At 40.2% G+C, this 26286-nt stretch overlaps 1 protein-coding gene across 2 annotated transcripts in view; it reads right to left on the bottom strand.

Annotated features, from left to right (window-relative positions):
- Window positions 1–26286, bottom strand: part of ppp2r5b (protein phosphatase 2, regulatory subunit B', beta) — a 39205-nt gene that overhangs the window by 4363 nt on the left and 8556 nt on the right. For both annotated transcript variants that reach the window (XM_020610147.1, XM_020610149.1), the window contains exons 2-7: window positions 13454–13650; window positions 10500–10601; window positions 9004–9096; window positions 8576–8706; window positions 7303–7362; window positions 5521–5629 (exon numbers count right to left, since the gene is read on the bottom strand). In XM_020610147.1, coding sequence (XP_020465803.1) covers window positions 5521–5629; window positions 7303–7362; window positions 8576–8706; window positions 9004–9096; window positions 10500–10601; window positions 13454–13650 — 692 coding nt within the window. The remainder of the gene's footprint in view (window positions 1–5520; window positions 5630–7302; window positions 7363–8575; window positions 8707–9003; window positions 9097–10499; window positions 10602–13453; window positions 13651–26286) is intronic.

Raw genomic sequence — 26286 nt, 5'->3', positions numbered from 1 at the left:
TACATTCATTTCTTGTAGACTTATCCTAACCTTAACCATAACCACTACTTGCCTAACACCTAACCCTAACACTTAACCTAACCCTAAACCAAGTTGCCCCCCTAAAATTCAGTGATTTCATTGTGGGGACTAGCTTCTGGTCCCCACGGTGTGAGTGTGTTAACAGGTTTCGGTCCTCATGATTTAAGTAATACAAAGGCACACCCACACACACACACACACAAACACACAACCGTTCCCTGAACCTGTCAAGGAGACAAGAGGAATCTTAGCACTTATCCCTCAGGATTACAACTGCTAAAGATCGGAAAGACAAGTTTTCCAAAGGGAGATGTGTATATCACAAGGCTGAATGTGCTTTGTTGTGTGTGTGTGTGTGTGTGTGTGTGTGTGTGTGTGTGTGTGAAAGAGAGTGAGTGAGTGAGAGAGAATGTGCGTACATATCTACTTCTTTATCAGCTCGTCTCCTCCTCTACAGTATGATCTGCAATAATTTCCTATTATTTTGCAAATGTGTGCATTCGTGTGTGTGTGTGTGTGTTTTGCAGTTTCCCCCACACCCCAGACTAGTTGCCTTGGCAAGTGGGCACCGTAGCAACGAAGACTGTGTGTGCGTGTGTTTACTTCGGAAAGGGGTGATGTCACACACACACACACACACACACACACACACACACACACACACACACACGAAGCCCCTTAAGGGCAATGTGAGATAGAGTTTAGACCTCTGGTCTCTGCCTTCTTCTGTTTTCCGTTGTGTCTTGTTTGTACTTTTGCCTTGCTCACATTTATACTGTACTGGTCCAGTGTACAACTTCCAGATAAGAATGTTCAAATCACAATAAAATAAAAGTATGTTGACTGTCAATATTTCTAGCTCCAGACAGCAAAGGTTGTGTGCTGGTTGTTCTCCATTTGTAGGACAGATCCGTTTCTTTCTGTCTGATTTTCACATCTTCCTCAGCTTTCATCCTTGTCCAACCCTTCTTTCCTTCTTATGGTGCACCTTTCTGTCTTCTCCTCTCACTCCATCACTACTCTCATTCTTTTACTCACATCACAACATGGTTAAAGAAGCAGAGGAAAAGAGGGAGTGGAGGCTAAAAAAAGAAGGGACCAGTGAAAAGAGAAATGTCAAGCGGGCTTGAATAAAAAGAAAAGCAGGAAAATGAGGAGGATTATAATGAAGGTCCAGAGCAGTCAAACTATTTAAAACATTAGTGAGGCATTAAAGAAAGTGTGTGGGGTAAATATGATGCTGGCTTCTGTTGTCAGGGTGGGATTTGTGGGGGCAGGAGGCTGTTGTTAGGTTAGGCTAAGGATTATGGACAGCGGGCTGAGATTTTACCATTATTGATCAAGGTGCCAGCTCTGTTATTAAGGATGAAGCCATTCTAGAGCACACTGATGTTGGTCTGTTGCTTGTGCATTTGTTATGATCGGCACATCAAAGTACAATCTTGCTTTTAACGTTCTCTCTATTACTTTGTCAGATAGACATGATTATTCACAATCTTTGAATAAAACTGAAATTTGAGTTCTCCTCACTTTATATATTTAAGCAGTGGCACATATCACAGGCCTCAATAACCTATGAATATTGAAATAATGTAAGATACTGTGCATGTCACAGTTTGATTCCAATTATAACACAAACATATGGAGTCAAAGAAACTTATTAAAGTGTTAAATCACAAAGCAACAGCTAAAAATCATATCTCTGAAGTTGTGTGGAAATAAAGTGGTACAAACTATAGACAGGCAACACATTTAAAGAAAAACCTAATAGTTGTACTCTCTTCTAGGATGACAGCACCCCCATCCACAGGGCACTGAAACGTTGGAGTATGAACATGATGTGAACCATATTCTGTAGCCTTCACGGTCACCACATCTCAACCTAGGTGAACACCTATGGGAGATGTTGGAGCGACATATGAGACAGCATGTCCACCACCATCATCAAAACACCACATGAGGGAATATCTTTTAGAAGAACAGTGTTCAGAGACTTGGAGAGTCAAGCGCACTGAAGCTGTTCTGGTGGCACGTGGCGGCCCAACACCTTCCTGAAACACTTCATGTTGGTTTGTCCTTTCATTTGTCATCAGTATTTTTAGTCCTCACCCACACAGATACTGCACCAGTCAAATTACAGTACTAACACTGTCTGAAACTGCAGAAATACACCACCTGGAAAACAATAATGTATGGGGTCATTTTGCAGGACAAAAATAATTCAAAGTTTAATTTCCTCTGCAACCCAATAAGTACAAAACAAACTAAGATTATACTGTATATACTGATTGCTTAGCATAGATCATGTTTAATTCCAGCTTGACTTTAGGAAATGTGATGCAGTGCTTTTTGATTTTCTAATTCTATGGTCATTATTATTTTAAAACCATGTTGTGGCCATAGTTCAAACAGGTGTTATTACAATTAAGTAAGTTTAATTGGCAGAAATATACATGAGAAAGCCCTCACAGACTCCAGAAGCATGATTTAAATTTATTTCACAGTGGTGATAAACCTTGAAGATGAATAAAAAGGTGCCATTGTAATATTATATTCTGATATTTAGATCCAGAACTGGGTCACTTCTACAATGTCGCACACACCTACTGAGCGCAAACCTGCTGTCCATTAGCAATGCTTCCTCTGTGACCCTGGCAAACAATGTTTGAGTGTGTGAATAATGTATGTGTGTGAGCCACAGGGAGAGAGACAGGGAGGAGAAATGTAGGGCATGTTGATGCCGAGGCCCAGAAAACACACACACACACACACACACACACACACACACACACACACACCAGTCCGGTTTGATGAGAACAAACTGTACCCACTGCATAATCAAATAATGTGTGGCACAAATAAAATTCACACATATACAATAGACTGGCTGCCAACAGTGTCATTAAATATTATGATAACGCAAACACACATACCTATACATGAATACATGCAAACCAAAGAAACCCAACACACACACACATACACACACTGTGTAGTTCAAAGGTGAGCGCATGTCTCTGCAGTTTCATCTGTGACTCAACTCTGCCCCCTAGCGGTACATCTGACACATTGTTGAAATCACTAAGTACTGAGGTGTACTTACAGCTTTATTTTAAGAGTTGTTCACTAGATTCTTAGGTTTTAGCTTTACACATGCGTGTTATATTCAAGCCAGATGATATGGACATATCTAAATATAACAGCGGTTTCAGGGGAATTTACACTTTGACAAAGACGTAAAATATTCCCACAACAACGGCACCAACAATCAAACATCACTGTCTGTGTTGTCCTTTAAAAACAATACAAACACACAGCTGTGGTTCAGGAGGTAGAGCAGGTCGTCTCCTAACTGAAGGGTTGGTGGTTCAAATCCTGGCTTCTCCAGTCTACACGGCAAAATGTTCTTCAGCAAAACACTGAACCCCAAGTTGCTCCTGATGCTATCAGTTTGTGTGTGAATGGGAAATGGTGTAAAGCACTTTATGTGTGCAATGAAGAACACTCAAAGTATATTGCAAATCAAAAACAATGTCACACTATGTGCATTACTGATTGTTTTTAAAATGAGCTCATTTAAAACTTGTGCCATCACTGGCAGCCACAACAGTTCAAGCCATTTTCAGAACCATTTTGTCAAGAACATCAAAAATTTCAACAAGGCCTTGCGCTCCATGCCAGGAAACTAGTGTGGCTCCGAGATTAAAATGTATGTTTTAAAGTATATGTTTGCCCTTTTCACTTTGTTGATAAGGAGCTCACAGAGCGGCACCCTGAACAGTGACTAGCATGGCTATATCCAACCGCAACATTAATCCAGACCTCCTGAATTCAACAGTTATCCCGTTTTACACAGAAAATCATATGTTGGCATTGCTTTTCTAGGAGATTTATTTACTTAACAACAACAGTAACATTAATCTATGTTTATTCCCTGTGTGTGTATAATTTTTGGCTGCATTGAAAACATTTAGAATATTTCAGAAAGAGCCTCATGTAATTAAAGGTTTTTCCTCAAATCACATTGTCATTGTAAAAACTATTTTATGCAGTTTGAGAGCGAACGTAATCATAGATGTAGGTAATCTAATATTCAGTGCAAGTCTCACAAACTGTAGTGATAAGACATGCTAACTATTCTAGGCACACACTGAAACTCTGGCTGCACCTGTGCGTGTTTGTCAGACTGTCTAGTCGACTTCCCTTTGACCGTCTCAGATCAAGCTGGCCTCTCAAATGCTGCACACTTCACGGCCGCTCAGTTCAGTGGGAGGACCCTGCATAACGGGATCACAACTACAGCAAGGCAGCCGGCAGAAAAGCTATGCAGGATAAGATGACTCAGTGTGATGACAATGAGTACTTCATGCTTCAAAGTGCCACAGATGCTTTGCTGTACTATGGTATTGCATTCTCACTTCACATCATTTTCATACTCAAACCATTCAGTGACCATTCGTGCCCTATGGATGGGGGCACTGTCATCCTGGAAGAGACTACTCCTTTATCCAGGTTTTTCATTCCATTTGTCACTGTAATGTACTGGTTTGTGAATGTTTTGTACTTTGTATATGAAGCAAAGTCTGCCGTAGCAAACACATTTCATACCATTTCATTCTATGTTCATAAAGCTTGATTTTACATAACAATCACACCAAAGAATATTGATCCACAATGAAACTAATCATTAGCTGCAGTCTTGTACAACACAGTTAAAAATGACCCCTATTTCAATCAACTTTTCCTGATTATGTTTGCATACTTCTACTTTAATAACATTTTAAATCGAGGACTTTTAATTGTAATGGAGTATTATTACAGTGTGAGCACTTCCATCACTGTCCATACTTACTGCTGTTAAAACACAAGTATGAGAAAGTAAGTATATATCCCAAAAGCATATTTAATTTGTGTTTTTGTAAATATATTTTTTGTTCTAATACCCATGCCATATGTTTGGCTTGGCTGATGCTCTGCCTCCAGAAATATAGGATGAAGTCACTGCTTTTTTTTTTTTGTTTTTTTAATAGTATTTCACCTATTTTGTACCAATGAAGATCATGATATGCTTCCGTGTTTTTGTAATTCCGCAATTCTTCACCATCAACACCTTCAGAAAACACAAGGTAATAAACAATGTAAATGTAGCTAAACACCTATTGCTTCATGTCATCTACTCAGTCCATGAGAAGTGCTGATGACTTCCTAAAACATCCACAATGTGTGGCCACCTCTGATGTGTGGACATTTGTGCTAAACCCATCTTTTACAGTGACCACAGCACCAATACAAAGATAAATACACAGCCCAAATAGAAAGAAAAACCAGCTTTGAATCATGGGAAACCAGGAAAAAGGTTGACGGGTTATAAAAGTAAGTAAATTATTGTAAAACTGTCATGAGTGTTGGATGTCGACAGGTATCAAGCCTTTCAATAACAGTCTGATACATAAACAAAAGAAATATGAACGTTAGTGTGCACGAGATCATGTCACTCACCTGTGCATGAAAGATGGAAAGGGACTTTGCCGTGTGCAGCGGAATGAGGACCCGAACCAGGAACTGCTTATGTTCGGCCTTCAGAGGCAGAGCGAAGCCATTTATGATGCTGCGGGAGAGTATATAAATGTTATAGCATTTTGTAAAAATCACATTTGTTTTCTTCCTGGCAAAAACAAGGGGATGCCTTTCACTGCTGTTACACAGTCTTTAAAAACAACATGATTGTGAGATTGTTAGTTTGATTAAAACTGTCAACTAAGAACATCAGTTTTTAAAAAGGATCAAGTGAATATTTGGCATTTTCTCTTGATACAAGATCAAAATCAACTCTTGGACAGTCAAACATAAAAAGAAAACAAACAAAAAAAACCTTGATCTCCTAGGGGCTCCACAAGAACACGCATTATTATTTTGCATCCTTACATAGCACTGTGAGCCCATTATAGCAATCATTTGGACTAAAAATGTAACTCTATATGGTGAGGTTGGTACTTTAGCTTAGCGGAAGCAGAATAATTAACATTTATTTACCTGACAACACTGTATATTACTTCAGAACTCTTTAGTCACATGTGTGCTTCTGCATCCACCTGTGTGATGGGAATCTATTCTGGTACTGTGTCCATTAGGTGACCAGACAAACAGGCGGTCTGCTCTGTTCACTACTCTTCTGACCGATATAGAGTATGAGAAACTAAAAAGTGGGAACTAAACTTGGAAAGTATGATGCTTAGCTTGCAGCATTCAGAGCTGTTGGTCAGTTTTATCAGTCAGCTTTCATTTTGTAAGAGTATCTCTGTTTAATAGAATGTTCCTTTAATAACCTAATCCGTCTTCCTCCCTCCCTCAACACCTCTGTCTTCTTCCTCTCTCATTCTCTCTCTGTACAATGCATCCTCCTTTGCTCATCTCTCTTCCCCTCTCTCCGTGTGTGGGAGGAGCTATAAATACCTCGGTTACCACCAGCATGAATACAAATCTCTCTCTCCTCCCTCCACTTTTGAGTCACAGACTCTTCACTCACTCATCCTCCCTCCAGCTCTCATCCCTCCATCCCTGCCTCTACCTTTTTCAGCTAGCCCACAATTCTAAAACCTCAAAAGTCCTCATTCATTTTTTTATCTCACCTTGTGATTGCTAACAGGGGAAATGGCAGTGATGGGTCAGAAGAAAAGCTTTACATGAACCTCTTTATGCTGGGAAAAAACTAAAACTCAGAAAAGCTTCTCCAGTCTCTCTAAACATCTTTGAATCCAGCCCCATTTTCAACTTTCTTCACTTTCCTCTATGTGCTCAGGCAGAGAGCATCAGAGTGGCTTCCTTCCTTGCTCCCCTTTTAATTTCCATCCTTCCTCATATTTCTCTGACCTCAAAGACAAAGCAGGAAACTAAGCAGACTTCAGTCATTTCTCATTTACGTCTTTAACCCCCACTCCCTGTTAGTCATTGTCCTATTGTCCTCCCTTGCTCATCTTTCAACTCTCATTTCACTGAGCTTTGCACAGTTGTCTTCACCTGATAAGAATAAGGCAGCCTTGACGATCAATGAAAAATAAGTTACTTTTGTGTCGAGCAGTCACAGACGTGGTTACATTTTGTCGCCATTTCTTGTAGCTGCTTAATTCGCTGGGTTATCAGGTGTCTCATAAATAAGAGCAGCTGGTCAGGTACAGATACTGTACTGCTAATCAGTTCTACTCTAATCAAATTCATGAGGCCATGATATATCACAAAGTATGATTTGTATGCTCTACAGTGTGCGTGCTTGTGTGTACGGACCTGCCGAGGATTTCTAGCAGCTCAGCGACTCCATTGAAGTGCTCAGTTTCATATATGAACCTGAAGATCACAAACAGAATTACTTACAATGATACATCAGTACAACACATAGAAGTCTGTCGACCAACAAGCACAGAAGTAATAAATGAACCTCTACTGAAAAGAAACAGTAGGTTATCTTCCTGACCCATGTATAAACCTCCCAGATATTCATAACCTTCCTAAGGAATGCATCAACTCTCAGACATCTCCTGTCTGGAATACACCTCTGTAACGTCTCTGATGTTATCGCGAGAGAGAAATGAGTGGAACAAGAAATACAATAAGTTAAGCAGATATAGGTTTGCACTCTATCATGTAGCTGTCAAAAGGCACAAACAGTGAAAGTAAAACCAGTTAACTGAGGTAGGAACAGAGCTTCTTGTTGTGACACCGCTCTCCTGTACTTTAATTATACTGCAACGCAACAAAAGGCGCCACTTCAGCCACACTTGGTGAAAAGAACAGATGAAACATCACAGCTTTGCCTATTTGTTAGTAGCTGTTAAACCAAACGTTTGAGGAGATTTGTGTCACTACACAATGACTTAGCCTTCTGGATAAATGCAGGAGGAAGGTTTATGGCTGTCAGAGAGTGTTAGGACTGCAAATGTCACGTTTGCACATGCCTGTCAGCATTTTGTGTTTCTCGGTATTTCACCTACATTTTCATCAGGCTTCCTGCTGCCCCTTTCTCATTATTGCCAAGTTGCTTTTTGACAGATTAAGAAACATTAAGTCCCAGGAAATAAAATTCAGGAACTGTGGCAAGAACTAGATTCAGATGACTTTATTTGTCCCAAAGGGAAATTAAATTTATAGTCAACCAGCTCTCTCACACACAAACAAAAACTAAACATAATGTAGGCAATAAAATACAATAGAATGAGACATACGAGACGATTATGTAAAATGCCTACAGTCAGCAACTAAACATTTGCGCTATAATTCTACTTTGTTTAAAGCCCTCACAGTTTAGCCAAATTAGTCATATTACAATATGATGAGTAGTAAGTTCCAGTGAAGCTAGTTCCAGTTTAAGAATAAAAGCCAGTGGTAAGCACTGGTTTATAGTTGTGTTTTGTGCTGATGTGAACTATAAAATGAGTCACAGAGGCAGATCATCTTCCTGCTGTTGGCTGTTTGTGTGGTAATGGCTGATTTATTGATGTTGGAAAGCTACAAACAGCACCTTTAAATCCTTTGCAGTGGATTGTCATATTGTAGCCTGTACCTGAGGAAGATGTTGTTGATCTGTTTACGGATGTAGGCTCGCAGGCCCAGCAGTTTTCCATAGACACGGTGCAGGATAGTCTTTAGATACTCCCTCTCCCTGGGGTCCTCACTGTCAAAGAGCTCCAGGAGCTAGACACACACAAGCAACATGATTATAGCACTTCAGTATTTGGTGAGAACATTTCAATATATCATTACAATATTAAATATAAAAGCTGTACAACAAGAAGTCTAAGTCATTTTTTTAATGTGTGCACCTAAACACAGAAAGCAAAATTTAACCTTAGCAGTACACCTACAATAGAGCTGTCTCAAAGAAAATGTCATTTATCTATACCTTTCGATTTATAGGGATTTTAGAAGTAACTCAGAGCTTTTGATATGACAAAGTGTGGCTTTCAAGAAAGAAAAGGAACAGAGGATTACTTGGAGCACAAACTTCTGGTCGACGTAGCGTTTGGCCATGGAGGGCTGGAAGTCGGGGCTCTCCAGGAAACGCAGAAAGAACTCGTAAACCAGCTGAGACACACAAACAGGAGGAGATCATACAGTGCCTGTGTTAGTCTCCTGGCAAAGTTTGGCCTTTCGGGAATGAATCGTTTTCTTGCTGCACACTGACTGTAGTATGTATCCAAGTAGCCAGTGAGCGTAGCACAAAGACCACTCATACACAACTGGATTAGAAAATGGCACAAAAGACTGGAAAGACGCAACTTCAAACTTTCAAGTTAGCAATTAGCTTTCTTTTCAAGAGAGAAGATTAACATCAATCTCTGTTTTTTTTTAAGTCTGACCTTATCTTGACCATAACCACTGAGGGGGAGCTACTAAAAACACAGTGTTAACAGGGGGAATGGATTTCAAGTGACCAGCATGCATACAGTTCTTGTCATCACCATCAAAGCTTGGCGCCACAGTAAACGTCACTTTGACACAAAGATCAGCAAAACAATCTCTCTTGATCATGTCAGTTGCCTTAAAAAAAAAAGAACAAACATTCTTCCCACACAGTCTGCGTGTGAATCACCAGTTTTCATTTAGGCTACAGATCATACAGTGTCAAAAAGAAAACAAGGCAGCTGAAGTTTTGTTTTAAGTGTCACAGTCGGTCCTCTCTCTGTGGCATGCACAAAAGACTTGATTTTCCTTCTCACCTTTGTAAAACAGAAAATAAAATATAACACTCAGGAATATAAAGGTGCACATATTCACATAGGAGAGGGCACACAGTAACATGGTCTGTTCTTATCAACAAGAAAGAGGCTTTAAAAAAGCTAAATCATTCATAAAGGTTTTATCTGTCATTTAGTCCAACCATGAGAAAGTAGAAAACAAGAGTGAACTCCCCTGAAAGCTGTGCTACAGTTCGCACACTGGTTATCCTCCAGCTAGTTACATGTGCTTACACCTTACATTTCAGTCAACGTAAACAAACAAGATATAACATATTAAGTAGTGTTTTGTTTTTTTTATCTTTAGACGGAGCCAAGAAATTGCAACCGTTTTGACTTCAGGGTTATAATTTGATTCATCTCTTGCCAGAGGTGGGGATGTGACTGCACACCACACCCAAATGTCATCTGGGCAAACCACACAAGTTTAACTGCAAACTGCCAGTTTGAGAGGCTGATAAAACTGGTATAAAATCCATTCAGAAGATTCTGCTTGAAATAGCAGTTTTGACTGATCTAAAGGTTCTCGAGCTCAGGTATTGTTTATGTGCAGATAACTGCTGAACGCTGCATTAAAAGCAACACCTGGTGGGAGTTCGATGTATTCTAACGTAGTTTGCACTCACAAATATAGTGTATAATATGTAATAGAGCCAATTTTTTATGGTATTTACTTACACTGCAATGTGTAGGCTGTGGTCCTAATTTTAACAGTGTGAATTTGGTTATGCATGATGTGCTGGTGTCTACCTGCAGATGTGGCCAGGAAGCTTCCAGTGTTGGCTCATCTTCCTCAGGGTCAAACTCTGGATTCTCACTGGGTGGGAGAGTACGGAAGATATTTACAGAGATCTGGAAAGCCACGACCAAGGAAGGAAGAAAGGTAAAGGGATGCAGGATGGAGGAAAATGGGAGATGAAGAAAAAGCAAGACAGAGGAAAAGGAGAAGTGAAAAAGAAAGGGGTAGACAGAGAGACAGACATTCCTGTTAATGCTGTGGACATCTTGACATCGTTTCAGAGCTGACTCACAACAAAATGGTGTAATAGTTGTATTTTACAAGAACCAGGTCTGTGAATCTCTGATTGAAATGTTAAATTTTTAACAGTATAGTTACGATAATGGAATTTTTCTAGCAAAAACATTTAAATCTTTGACTTTACATCATCATGCTGATGTTTCACCATGATTGTCACCAGTGTTGGGCCGTAAAGTGTTACTTTAATAATTTTACCTTCCCCAGTAACAAGTAGTGTAAAAGCTTACAAATAAAATTTCTGTAATTATATTAGTTACTACCTCCGAAAACAACTTAAGACACTATTTTTGTTGTCACCGCAGCAAAGAGTGATTTGAAAATTTGACTTCGGGACAAAAGGTGTTAACAACATTATTGTAAACTGTAAGCAGGTAGCGGTAAAACTCTTTCCACTGTGAAAAACATGACCTCAAAGCTGATGAAAAACAGCACAACAATGTGAAGCTCGTGGGGATACACCGCAACAATGGTTGTATATGGGGCAGACAAAATGTTGTCCATTTCCACTATTGACTCTCCATCTTTCAGACAGATCCTTGAGAAAATACCAGTCACAGGCACCAGTGGACACCCAACCAACCAATTTCCAAACCGCTTAGTCCCAAACAGGGTGACGGGGGCTGGAGCCAATCCCAGCCAGCTGCGGGCGAAAGGCAGGGTACACCCTGGACACGTCGCCAGCCCATCAGAGGGCCAACACACAGACGAACAACCACTCACACACAATTTAGAGACACCAATCAACCTATGCTGCAGGTCTTTGGACTGTGGGAGGAAGCCGGAGCACCCGGAGAGAACCCATGCAAGCACAGGGAGAACATGCAAACTCCGCACAGAAAGGCCCCAGGTTGGCCCGGGCTCGAATCCAGAACCTGCTTGCTGTGAGGCAACAGCGCTAACCACTGCGCCACCATGCTGCCCTCAGTTGACACCCAGTTAAAAAAACAAAAAAACAACAACAACATTGTTTAACAGACTGCATCTTGTCATCAGTTTGAGCCAGGTGTGCTCTTCTAGCCTGTAATTTTTATGGATTCACCGGCAATTAACGGTGATTCCTCCAACATTCTCACTACTAGGAGGTGCATTTTGAGCAGAGAGGAGGCAATTACCAACCTGTGGGGTGTAATGAGAAAGTAATATAACGAGTAGTGTAATGAGTTACTTTTGACAGGGAGTAATATATAATAACATTCATTTTAAAAAAAGAGTATTTTTTTAGTAAATGAGCCCAACACTGATTGTCACAGTATTCCTGAGTCATCTGTTTAACCTGTTTCACGAACTGAATGAAGTAAATAAAATAGGCACAACACATTTGTGTGAGGCAGGTGGCAGTACTGCACTACTACTGTATATCAGATGACAACTGTCCAGTCAAAAGTAAAAAATAAAAAAGTTGTTGCATCTAAAAAACAAACAAAAAAAAAACTGTTCAACTTCCTAGTTATCTTAACGTCAGCCGTATTTCAGGCTATTCCCAGACTGTATTGTAAGAACCAGTGAAAGGTCATGTAGCATAACTGCTTGACACAGTGTGTCAGGATTTATTCAGCAATTGCATCTCTTCTGGCCATGTAAAACTACACTGTGAAATCCAAGTGCCACTTTATTTAGCAGCAATTTATTCATTTCATTCATTCCATGTAAATTTTGCCTGGACTTAATAATTATAGACAAATCTAATGTCCATGGAAGTTAGTGCTCAGCTATATTTTTGGACATGCTAGCAGCAGCCAAGGATGGCAGTGCTAGTCCATCTGTCCACTTACGTGCTATAGGCTATATTTTATCATGCTAAACAAAGATGGTAAGCATTATAAGTGCATCTTAGCATTGCCATTGTGAGAATGTTAGCACAGTGACATTAGCATTTAGTTATAGCTGTAAATACAGCCCCACACTGAAAGCTGTGCCAAACTGAACTACAGCCTAACAGAGATGCTAGCACGTCTGTGCTAGCATCTCTGTGACTTAACCTAAATAGTTCTCTAAAATAGTTCTGTTACTGTTCATTTAATTATTTAAACTTTCATTTTTTTACATTCTGGCCACACATTAAAGCTTAAAGCCTTCACCCCATCCTCTGTCCCATTTTTAATTCCTCTGTCAACTCCATAACATGAGCTATATCCTCTACTTGTTTTCCATTCTTTTCTCAATCCCTTCTTCCTGTCCTCCTCTTTATATCATCTGAGGTCTCTGCTGCTCTGTGTCAGTGTCCACACTCTCCAATCTTTTCCATCCTTCTTTTTCTTGCCATCTGCGCAGATATCGCCACTTGCACCCTTTGCAAATGTTCTACCTCTTTCCTTTCCTCCCTTTTATCTATCCACCCCTCAATATCTTGCTCTTCTCCTCTCACATTGCACTACTTTCCTGCTGCATCCATCCTTCTCTTGTCTTTTTTTCTTGCTATTAGTAAAGCTGTCAGGTGTTGCATTTGATGAACCCTGATTTATCTGGGTTTGTGTATTTCTACTCCCTCCATCAATTGCGGTATTGATCAGTTTGCTCATCTACCATGACCACCATTTGTCACTGTCTGTGCTAAAGTTTTGCATTTCATTTGATATTAAGATACTAATCATTTAGCCATTTGTCTTTCATCCTTCTTTTTTTCATAGTTTCAACACCAAACCTCCCTTCTCCCCGTCTCTCCTACCATCTTTATAGCCTCTGGGTAGAGAGGCTCTATGAGGACTCCTCTGCTAGTGGCCACACTCTCCACCAGCTCGTTGAGTGCCGCACGTTTGATCTCCTTCCCCTTCAGGTCGGCCACGCAGTCCAGGAAATCAAACAGCACGCAGCACTGCTGCAGCTTCTTACAGAACAGGTCATGTAACTCTGCCACCGGGGCATCTGGATGATGAAAAAGTAAAAAGAAAGAACGAGAGAAATGTAAATGTTAAATAAGGAGGTTAGAGGACTTAAAGGTGTTTACAGCTCAGCTAAATCCAAAGGTATTCCTGAATGGTGCTTTGGCTTTGGCAGTGAATTGTTTGGAAAAAGTAGGAGTGTGAGAAATCAAGCTGAGGTATAGAGAGATGTATTTTACAGACTAGATCCTCCTTCAAAGGTAATGAAGGAAATCGAGCATATTACTCTGCAAACATTTGTAGACACCCACACACACACACACACACGGACTACTGTCCACACACACACAAACACACCTTCCTTCAGGGGGCTGTGTTACATCTCGGTCCTATAACCTGTCAGATTCATTCTCCAGACCTGTTTGTCATAGCGAAACAACCTGCTGTCGGCCCTCAGAATAAAACCCAGACAGTTCACACATGCAGAGCAAGTAGCTAATATCCTTGGATTACTGCAGACGTATGCCGACCTTTAGATTAATTCCACAAGTCAGAGGGGATGTGAAACTTAGCAGCTCCGCTGGTAAAGCATCATGCAAAAAGTTAAAAAATAAATAAATAAAAAAGTGAAGCAAGCATCCAAATAAAGAGTTAGAAGGTTTGAGCCAAATGAGAATGATTGGTTTATTTTCCTGAGTGATGAATAGATATAGCGGTGAAATATCCAGATGTTAGATTCATATACAAGTGAAATCTATAGTATGTGAGGTTTGACCTAAATACTAATGTACATTTAGATAAATGATCAATTTATTTGTATAATTTGAGAGGGACAGCCACCAAGTCTGGTCAACTGATTTATATACAGCAGCAGACTGATACAATAGCATGTGTTTTACATGAGAAGTTACAGAATATTGAGGAACAATAAACAAAGATAAGATGAGATGGGATCACTGACCTTTGACCACCAAAATCTGATCAGTTCATCACTGAATCCAAGTGGACATTTTTATGCCAAATTTCAAGAAATCCCCTTAAGGGGTTCCTGAGATATTGTGTTCACAATAATGAGCCGTAGGGACCTACAACCTGAAAACATGCTGCCTCAGGCCACAGCTACCAGCCAGCACAGAGGCGTAAAAGCATAACTAAAACATCTAGAGACTGAGTGCAAGCTGAGTAGATTGGACTGATAACATTATACTAAATCTCATCAGCTCTAATTATACGAGAGTGTTTCCACGACTTCCTGTAGAGACTGTGAAGTCTGCTGGAACCTGTCAGTCTTGACTGCAACTTTTCATTACTGCCCTGTGCTGCTGCTGCCACCTGCTCTCTCCCACTCCTGGGGATGTGCATGTCAACTTGAACTAGCCTAAAAGCTGAGTGAATTGAAAAGCAATGACAACTGGCATCGCATTGCAAGAACCAGACCTCTTCCTAATCAATTTACAAACAAAATGTTATATTTTTATGCAGTTGCAAAAATTAAGAATGAATAGTCATCATAAATAAGTCGTGTTTATAGTTACCACTCTTAATTATCAGTCATAAACCAAACCTTTGGGTAGCATTTCGAATAAGCCACCAAGTCCAGCAGTCTTTATTAAAGAATGTATATGTTTTAAGTGGGAAATAGAAAATCTTTGTAGCTTCATGTCAGCTTCCACACATAAAGAACCTGTTGAGGTTTGTTAGTTACTGCTACAGTGTGCCTGGATTTTCAGTAAAAAGAAGAAGAACTCTGCAGTGAAGTTCGAGTATGTACACGGTGTCAAACTGAACATTAGGAGCCTTATGAAGAGCATATACTGTAAACTATTAAGTCAGAGCACTTCCATCCTCGTACAAACAGCCTCCCTCAAAATAATACAGCTTCTAGCAGTGACTGCAGTCTAGACTAACTGTGCAGTTTGGAAAGGGATGAGCCAAAGCTCTCTCTCTCTCACACACACACACACACACACAAACAAAAACACAGCAGGACTGGATTTAATTTAACCCTTCTTAACCCCCAGCTGGGAAACACAGGAGGGGTACTGGGCGGCTGACTGGAGCTCTTCCAGCCCCAGACCCTCTTACCTCCTGTGGACACACCAGCACCATCTGCTCCCTCTGGCACAGAGCTTCACAACAAAAGACCAGGACTGCCCTTTGCTTGATGTGTCTCGAGACACCAACAGTGACATTTTACTCCATCAATTATGACCTACAATGCTTTCTGTATATTAGATGATGAGGGTGATACGTGTATATGTTCTGTACCGGAAACAAATTCCTTGTGTGTGTGTGTGTGTGACACACTTGGCCAAATAAAGGTGATTATTCTTATCCACAATATTAATACAAGATCATGATCCAGATGTTTCTTCAAGGTTTGAATCTTGAGATCAATATTTTTTCCATTCAGGCATATTCCTTTAAACTTTTTATAACCGCCCTGTCCGCCATTGAACACAGTGATTTTGTTTTCCTTTTCATTCTGCTCGTTTTACATCCATTGTTGTTCTCTATGAGTCTGTCCTTGAGCTGTACAAAGCGACCAATTTGTTCTTGAACTGGAGCCATTTCAGTGACTGGACAAACGTGTGACAGCAAAGTTCACACAATTTTCTGACTATCTGTGATAAAAAATAAGTGTGAAAAGTTTAAGAGGGTGAAGTCTTTTCTTCTGACTTTGCTGGGAGAGTGAATGTTAGTCTAAATCTGCAAGGCAGCCACAAGCCACCTCTGTACTCACATCTATTGGCTAGTCTGCAGCAGCTGCAGCTTCAGGCTGTTCATCCTTCTCATCCCTTGTTCTGCCATGTTCACATTCTTCCTCCACCACTTCCTAATCTAGCTCTTACATCCTTCATCCTTATCCCCTGATTTCTCAATGCCCCCACCCCCTCCTCTGTCTTCTCCCTCCTTCCCACCCTCCTGTTCGCCCACTGCAGACAGACTGTGAAGGTGAAATCTAATCCATTTTTAATGGAGAGTAATTATATGAAGATGTGCCTTGGTGGGACTGAGAAAAAAAAAAAACAGAGCGAGTGAGGTGAAAAGATGAAACGGTGTGTGTGTTTGTGGAGCCAGAGAGAAAGAAAGGAGGTGGGAAAAAGAGAGGGATGATGAAGGAGGAAGAAGACTTGGTGGGTCATGTGAGAGCAAGTGTGGGAGAAAGTGAAAGGAGAAAATTTGAAAAGAGATGATGACAGGCACAGAAAGAGCTACAATAAACATTTGAAGGCAAAACAAACTTGTCCCCAGTGTTAACCTTACTGTCTATTACCATTTCTCATACAGGGCAAAAATGCTTACATTTGGAAGAAACTGTCCAAAAGACACAAACTCAGTGCATTATGGGAGACGGGAAAAACCAAACTGAGGTAATACTGAAAGCAGTGAATTTTAGTTTGCCTTTGAGCTGTGCTATTATTAGGTTAACCCAAGTCGCTCTACATTCATTCATTCAAAGCAGCTTTTAAAATCATGCCAGGGCAGTGATTAGAATATTAACTAAGGTCTTAATCACAACAAGTGAGTCATTCATGACTGAGATATTTTCATGTTTCTGACAATCCAAATTGGTGTTGTGAATAACTGTGAGTTGAGCTGTGACTATAACGTTTTAAACGCAACATTAAATGCATGTAGTTACATTTTAATTTAACTCATCAAGTCCCTTGAGATTACAACGTGTTCCAAATTAGCCAAGTTATATTACTGTTCATTTAATTTATTATGAACAGTGAGCTGTCAGTGCTAACACAAAGTGCTTGGAGCTCCGTTGTTCCTAATATCTCCATGTGTGATAAAAGAGTGGATTTTCTCACTGGGAGCAAAAAGGTTTTCTACTCATAACCATTTACATTGTTTACTAAACACTAAAAATGACACTGTCTGAACTACACCCACACACAGAAATATCTGAAATGACAAAATATTGCCTTTTTATGCCCATACCAGGAATGTCATATAAAAGGATTGTCATATAAAAGGATTAATGCTTTATCTGTGAGGTTTCAAAACCACAGCATAACATTTAGGTGTATATAACAGGGCTGTCTTATGTTAAGCTTAAGTGTGTTGATGCCTACAAAATATATAAACATTTTAAAATGTCCCACAAATGCATCCTTTTATTTAACACTAGAATTAACACTTCTGCCAACTTTTCAAGTTCATGGGAAAGGGACAGGCGTGACAACGAAGTGACCTCTGACCACCACCACAGAGCATGTGAGCGGAGCGGCGCGTGAGAGAGTGGCTGGATTTCACTCCATGTCCCACTCCGGTACCACTCACACCACAAGCCCGAAACATGCCCAAGCCCAATGAAGCTTTTCAATCAAAAATTGGCCGCTATGAGCTCAGTGATGAAGTTCCTAAAGTACTTGATGGTTGTAAAACAAAGTTCATACAGGTGTACTGAATATTTTTATTAAATTAGGTTCATTGATTTGTTGAATTTTACCTATTACTTTGTGTTATATTCCTTGTTAGTAACTATAATTTGAATTAAATCATTCCTATTTGGAAAAAAGTTGTCATTTTTTAGTTCTTTGGGATGCAAGGCTACGGTCTAAGCTAAAAGTGAAATGCACGCAGATTATTTCCCCCTTTTTGGAGTGAGTGGGTGCGATCTGAGTGGAGCGGGGTGCATTCTGAGTTGAGCGCTGAGTGATAATGAGCCGAGAGGCCTGGTGCGGCTTTGAGCAGGGACCGGAGCGGGCGAACAGCTCCATGAGCGAGGAGCAGAAATTCTCACAGCTCAAGGCCGCACCACAATCTAATTAGTTCATCCTTGAGTCTTAAGTGGATGTTTGAGCCAAATCTGAGAAAAAAAAAATTCCCATAAGGTGTTCTGAAATATTGCATTCATGAGAATTGAATGTAATGTATTTTCATCTGTGGATTAATACAGATCTGTTGTGTATGTGTATGTTCATCACAATGAAGCAATTTGATTTTAATAGTTTTGTGACAGCAGTGGTGCTCTACTATATGTCACAGAGGAATAAACTACATTAGGCTCGGCCTACACTGTCGATACTTGTTAGTAGATTCAATTCATTGTTGCATGGGATTTGTTAACCATAAGAAAAATACAAAACATCTCCAGACTCATTCTTTAAACAGGCAGAGGAGGAAGAGAGAGAGAGAGGCTGATGAAAGTGGGAAAGACAGCATGTGATGCATGAAAAACAGTGAGAGCGAGCGGAGAGGAGTGGATGGATTTGGTAAAAGCAGCAGTATCATGTACTGTAAGACTGAGCCGTGCCAAGCTTCCTGCACCAAAACACACACAAACACAGCTGCACAAATCTAAATATAGTCCTGCTGGAGAGAGACAGAGAGGAGAGGAGGAAGAATATGGGGAGGAAACAACAGGGAGGAGAGGGAGCAGGTTAAAAGATGACATCATCTCCTTCCTCCTCCTGCTTCTCTCTCTCTCTCTCATCTTTCCATCATTAGGTACCTCCCTCCATCCTTCCCTTCCTCTCCTCCATCCATCCATCCATCCATCCATCTCTCAGAGGTTTTTTTCTTCCTCAAATGAGCAAGCACAGCTCTAGTCTTTAAATAACAGTTATTCTGTTTGGGGCTGAGTGTGTGACAAGGAGAGACAGAAAGAGAGAACAGCTTCTGTTTTAGCATCCATCCAAGCCGCCTCTGCACCTCTGTCATTAAAGCACACACACTGTTGCTCAATGCACAGATACAGTGACGCAGAGAGGAAGACAGGGAGGGAGGGGAGAAAGTGACAGAAAAGGATAGAGGCAGATAAAAAAGAAAATGACATATACATAGGAGAAGGGACCAACAGCACTATATATCAGGACAGTATAAATATCACCTTGAGGGGTTTAAGTGATGCACTTTAAATAATCCAATCCTCATAATAACACACACATATCCAAGGCATGACAAACTGCCTTGGAAACTTGTACAACACGTAATCTCGCTCATAAACAACATGAGTGGAAAGAGGCATGAGAACAGATGTTACCATGTGTGATGGACTACATCCCCCTCTTGTTGCCTCTCTTCAGATTTTTAGGAAGACCTGATTTACCTGCTGAGAGAGAACGGGCCGAATCATCCTGCCACTTTAAATTAGAGCAGGATATACTTGGAAGTCATCACTTGGTACTGAGAATAGTTAATGAGACCGGCTGGGCATTAGCATATAACATGTAAATAGAATTGTACAGTGGGTACGGAAAGTATTCAGCTCTGAAAACCCTGGAGCAAATTTCCGAATAACCCTATGCCTTACTCAGATAAACTAAATATTCTAAATCTAAAAGGTGACTTTCTTGACTAAAAAAATATCAAAACCTAAAAGGTAGCATAAGACCAAACCTAGATTTAAAGTTACCGATCAGAAGTGAAACATTGTTAAAACACTAATTACACTTATTTACTGTGGTAAGGCAGACAGACAAGGAGCTACAACCTAATTTTCAGCAAAACGAGCAGTGATGAAATAAAGTATGCGCAGCCAGCTGCGAGACTGTCGACAAAGCGCAACCCCAAAAATAGGTGCTACGAAAATATTCAACAACTTCACATTTTTCCAAACCAAGCATTGTGGTCTGACAGGAGACGGTGATGCATCAAGTGATTTTGGTGACACTAGGTTACACTAAGAAAGAATATTTTTGTTGCATCTCTTATCAAGGTTGCACTTTGTAGACTGAACAAAACCCAGAGGACCATTATTTAAAAGTGCCCTTTGTCTGAATGACAGAAAGCCATCGCTTTAACAAACTGATGAAGCAGCAATGTATCACATGTCTGAAAAGGGCTGGACTGTAGAAACAATCTCAGCTGAGGAGACAAGCATTCAAGGGCATCATACTCAAGACTTCCCTCAGCTCTTAGCAACATTTTAGCATCTTTGCGCTTATCATTCTGGTGACCAGCCTTCAAGTTTACTTTTATGATTCAGTCTCACCGTTCTCATCAGTGTTGTTTTCAACCAAGTCTGATAAACCCACTCTGCACTACATGGTGAGCAAACAGCAGACAGGCAGAGTTAGTAACTGGTGAACATAGTAGAACAATTAACCACCCAAAAAGGCGGGAAAATCTTTAAGGCACCAGTGGAGACCAAAACAGAGCTAAAAGAAATGAACACTGAATTTACATTAGCCAGGCAGTGGACAAATACAGTAAATGCTAATGCTACTGCTAACACTTTTACCATAACGACGCAAGTTGATAAACGTTTCTATTTTTAGGTCAAAACACTACAGTGAAAAATGATATAAGCCCAATGCAACAGAAAAATGAAAGAGAAAGTGACAGCCACTCTATCTGAAGACCTTTGCTCACAAATCATCTTGATGGCAATGTTCAAAACATGGCAGAAAGTCTGCATTCTGCTGTATTCAGAGAGAGCACAGTCAAAAATATTCCTTTCTCTCAGTGTCAAAGGCTGTAGGAGAAGGCTAAGTCATGTCAAAACATTAAGTAGCATGCTAAGCCCATCTTTAACTAATCCACTGTTACTAATAATGCACATTTACACCACACGTTATAATTTACAGACTGTGGTTCATACCTACTGTTTGTCACGTTTTCCTTCCTATGATCAGCTGAATCACCATTAATACCATTAATAAATAAGAATTCCATTAGTATTCAACCAAGTCTGATAAACCCACTCTGCACTACATACATGCACTACTAATAAAGTCAGATCATTTTACAGACTTTGAGCTCCTGAATGTGTCTCCTCTGAGCTAAAAGTTCAAATTCTCCTTGTCCACAAAATGACTTTTAGGAATTTTACATATTAAAGTTCTCCTCTGAAAGCAGCTGTGCCAAATGTAAACACAAAATGGAGATGGTTGGTAAACAAATATGGGAGATTGTTATCCCAGCTGGAGACATCCTCAGCATTTGATTAGCAGCTTTTGCAGCCCTCACTTGTTGAGTAGTAAACTGGCAGTTTGCTCTGCAGCATATACGTACATCAGGCACGGTGCACGCTGCGCTGCTGCTCGTCACAAACTAGGAAACTGAATAAATGGGAAAAAAAAACTCATTTTCTTGTCCTTGATTAAGACCAAGGATGCTTTTATAAGCTGCAGCAAAATTTGTTTCTGCTCATATTTTCTGCTTTCAATATCACAGCCCATCTAAAAGAAATATTCCATAAACCTTTCCCTCAGGACTGATTCACAGCACATCACCTCTGCATGTCCAGTAAATGCTGTTCTTTGTTTTCTCCACAAGAGCATATTTAATAATGAACATAAACGAAGGTGAAACTTGTGGTGATTCAATCAGAGCTTATTTGCCTGAGCAGCGTACTCCTTTAAGAATCAGCTCTTTCTTAAGTGACACAGCAACAGCTGTGGTTATTGCATCACGAGCCGCTTCATTACCTCTTCTCCTCTGCAATATCCTCTGCCTTTTTTTTTAATCTCACTGTTTCTCCTCCTTCCACTGTTCCTCTTCCACCTGTCAACTTAATGCTCACTCATTTCCTCTTTCCTCATCCACTCCATTTCTTTCACTTCCTCCCCCACTCTCTCTCTTAATTGATCTAGCTCAGTCAGAGAAAAAAAAACATCTCCATGCTTTTTGTAACCCAATACCCAGCCCATCCAGCTGGCCTCTCCCTTACACACACACACACACACACACAGAGTTGTTCAATCTCCTACATACAATTTGTGCAAGATGGTAACTGTTCTACAGTGAACACCACATTTAAATCAAAGCCTGCTTACATTCCTTTTTATTATGTGGACATACTCACAAGCTGCACAAAGACAAATGAAAACATACAGGTTGACATGTAAGCTAGTTCCTGTTAGGTTATGCTACATTTTGCATGGACAATATGTCCTTTGTACCAAATTAGAGTCATCAAACATAAATGTTCACACTTTAAAGCATCTCTTTACACTGTTCTCTATAAGGCTGACACAGTACGTCCTTTGAATAATACTCTTCCCTCATTCGAATCTATTTAAGTCTGTCTGATGGCATTTTTGCTTCTTAATCCCTTCACTGTTAGCAGTGAAAATGACCCATTTTGAGTAGATTATGAAACACAAGCAGCAGTGTATTGTTGTTCTTTTGCAGACAACAGTGAGAGCATTTTAAATCACTCATAGAAACAAAAGGATTGTAAAAGCAAACCAAACAGCAGCCTGTGGGCTCACACCATAATTAGGCAAACGTTTAGATGCAACAGTAAAAAGATTGACTACTTGCTAGTCTGTGATACAGATCGTTAGTTCTCATTTTACCAGAAAGCATGAGCACATAAGCTAAAACTTTACATAACAACATTTCCTAAAATGTGTAATAACATGAAATCCTTTGCCTTGTCCGCTCACTATCTGTTACCCTGTACAACAAAGCTTTATTCACTTACATCATCTACTGAATATCTACGGGACGTTCTGCTGCCTTTAGAGATGCTTATATGACAACAAAAACTAGCAGGATGGATTTTGTGCAGGAACAGGAAAATTAACACTCTCTAAGATCACAGAAACACTCTTACAGGCCAGACAGAAGTCACTCAGCAGCAGCAGCTGATGGAGGGGACAGGGTACATCATGTATGGTTATTTACTTATATGGGAATCTTGTTTGCATGGTTAAAGTAGTAATTTGAAATGCTGGTGCTAGTTTGCACACTGATGGCTGTTTGCATAAAACATCTATTAATTACTTGATGGGAGTGCTTTTCTATTAATGATTTTTGTGTTGAACTGTTGTGAGAATTCAGCGCCCCAGTAAGCGCACACGAGCCGAGCGTGTTGATTCATTTTCAAAACAGCAATTAGGCATGCTCCTGCTCTGCTGCATTTCACATTGGTGTGCAAGATAATAAACAACTAGATATCAATGTCTGATGAGAAGAAATCCAATGCCAGAGGATGTATGTATAAGAAACAGTTGTGGGGAAAAACAGGACTATTTAATTGTTTTTGGTTTCATCTGCTGCGGCTTTTCAGACCAGACAAAATGTAGTTTCTCTTTTAATGAGGATGACAAAACTAGAGCCTCTTGTAACAGAGAGTTCATAGGAATAGATTTTGTATGATCATCTTGTGACTTCCAATACAGTATTGTGCAAACGTCTTAGGCCACCGTTAGAGTTGTTGTTTTAGAAAGCATCATCTGGCAGCTTCATCTGGACACCAGGTGGATCCTTCCAGTCTGAATAAGCTTAATCAGGAAGGGCCTGTGTCAAAGGACGGCAACCAAAAAACGTGGTGGATGGTCTGTCGTGGTTCCAAGGCCCCCCCCCACAAAAAAAGAATTAAAGCCGTGCTAAGTGCAATGTAGGGTCACGCTAAATACACACTTTGGACATTAGAAGCCATTTTGTTCTGAAAAGTTTGCTTTTTAACACTATGTACATGTTTCCTGTATTTTCTGGTTATATCTTATTATAGAAACAAATAAATGTACATTATCATTACAACCTTGCTAAAACAGCAAAACTAATGGTGGCCTTCTTCTGCAATTCCCTACTTTTCTATCTATAAAATGACAGATATTTAGACTTTTGATTACTTGAAGTTTGTTTATGATTCTATACTAATGGAAACAGTAAAGAGATGACAACAGTCAGATCTATGGGCCTTGTTTCCACAACCATTAACTCCTACTGATCAAGTATGAATCATATTACATGGATGTCTAATTAACCCAACACACCATGACGTCTCTTAGACACTGGGTGTCCTGTCCTAAGGTCTATACCACTTACTGGAGTAACAAATGCAGCGTGAGCTGGCAGAATGTGCTGCTGGGCCAAGCTGAGCATAAAGTCTGTTTGGTGTATTTTCTCTCTGAGCTCCTGCTGAGGTAGCTGTTGGCAGCAACACTGATGCTCAAGATCTCAAGATAGACCAGAAAGTGTCCCATGATCACCCTGCATACGTAAATACTTTACACAATCTCACACACACTCTCAAGCATTAATAAAAACATCCCCTACATCCCTGATCATGGTCATTTGTGAGACATCACATATTTCCACTAACTCCGAGGGTGTTCCTACTCTAAGTGTTGACATTTCTATCACTGATGTTGATATTTCAGCACACAGTAATGATGCTTCTACTGTGCTGTTTTATTGTAATGATGTTTCTACCTGTCACTGTAACATTACAGTACATGCAATGACAGCATTTCTACCTGGGGGATGATGTTTCAGTGCTTGTCGGAGATGTGTTCTACCTCTCAGGTGGATCCTTTTCACAGTCACTCTGTGCCGATGACTCATACTTACTGTAAGTAAAATCACAATGCAGGCCTAGTGGTCTGGAAAAGCTGGTCATTGCAGTACATGGCGAATGTGTATATATAGCATACATTTGTGTTTTTCCATTATCCAGACAAAAGCCAAATTAATTTTGCAAGGGAGAGAAAAGTCAACAAATGAGCTACAAAGGGAAAAAAAAGACAAAGTCAATCTCAAGGTCAAAAGCAAGGCCTAGTTTGATTGCAGGATCCTCTAGTGATAATCAGAGCTGGTTCAGTACTCTCAAACAATCATCCTGAACCACGTGTGCAAACTCCCTTTGGTGTGTGAACGAGGCATAAATCCTAATCATAACTCGGTTTCTCTGCTGACTTGATGTTCGGCAGGAGTGTGACCTTAGCCTCCCAGCAACAGCACAACACCCATGAACAGGAAGCCTGACTGGTGTCTGTGGCCCCAGGAGAGAGCATCGCAGCTGGGGAGGAGCGCCGAGCTGACTGAGCTGCAGTGTAACTAAAGACATGGAGCAGGACAACCAGGAGAAAGCTAAGGATCGCCCCAACAATCACCCGGGATGCAACAAATTACATCTCACATGCAGGTTTTCTTCTGACAAGCTATGAGGCATGCTGGATTTTACACCAGTTTGGCAAAGTGATGCCATGTTGAAAGGAAAGGATACAGAGATGACAGCACCACTGGGCCTGTTTCCAGAACCATTAACTCCCAGCACCATCTTTACTGAACACCATCATCAAGTATTTTATTTTTTAATATGACAATTAAAGTGTAGAAACATTAAACACTGACATTTTGTTATCCATCTGGGGGTTCGGTAACTGTGTGACAGCAGATAAATATTTTAATTTGCCTGGGTCCCAGAGAAACTAAGTTTGTTGAGCGTTTGTGCCTCACTGCCACTTATTCATCAGCTCTTTTCAATTTTTTTGCCAATTCAATTTTATTTGTATAGCACCAATCATAACAAACGTCATCTCAGGACACTCTACAAAGTAAGGTCTAGACATTATTATTATTATAATAAAGAAAAACTCCAATAAATCCCCCTTGAGCAGCACTTGGCCACAGCCAGAAGGAAAATCTCCTGGTTCATCTGGGGCCTTGTCTGAAACATTTAACTAGTACTTACATTAAAGCTCCATTTTTAACAGGAGGCAAGGCAGTAGTCAATCTTAGGTTTTTAAAATATGTTTGTGCTGGATAAACAATATAACTGTCTACTGAAAGGTGATCCAGTGTCAGGAGTTTACAGAAGACTGTGTCAGCATCCAAAGAAATGTTTACTAGGAGGGTGTTTTGATGAAAGAGACTATTAAAAAGCTCACAATAAATTGGTATATGTGTTTATCTACCTGCATACAGCAGAGGTGTAAATATACTGTAAAAGAGATTCACCCTTCATCTGTGCATGTCTTCACCATTC

This window comes from Monopterus albus, unplaced genomic scaffold, assembly GCF_001952655.1.
Source record: "Monopterus albus unplaced genomic scaffold, M_albus_1.0 scaffold104.1, whole genome shotgun sequence".
NCBI classification, from domain to species: domain Eukaryota; kingdom Metazoa; phylum Chordata; class Actinopteri; order Synbranchiformes; family Synbranchidae; genus Monopterus; species Monopterus albus.
The sequence above is the reverse complement of the archived record's forward strand: the minus strand, read 5'-3'. Positions and strand labels throughout refer to the sequence as shown.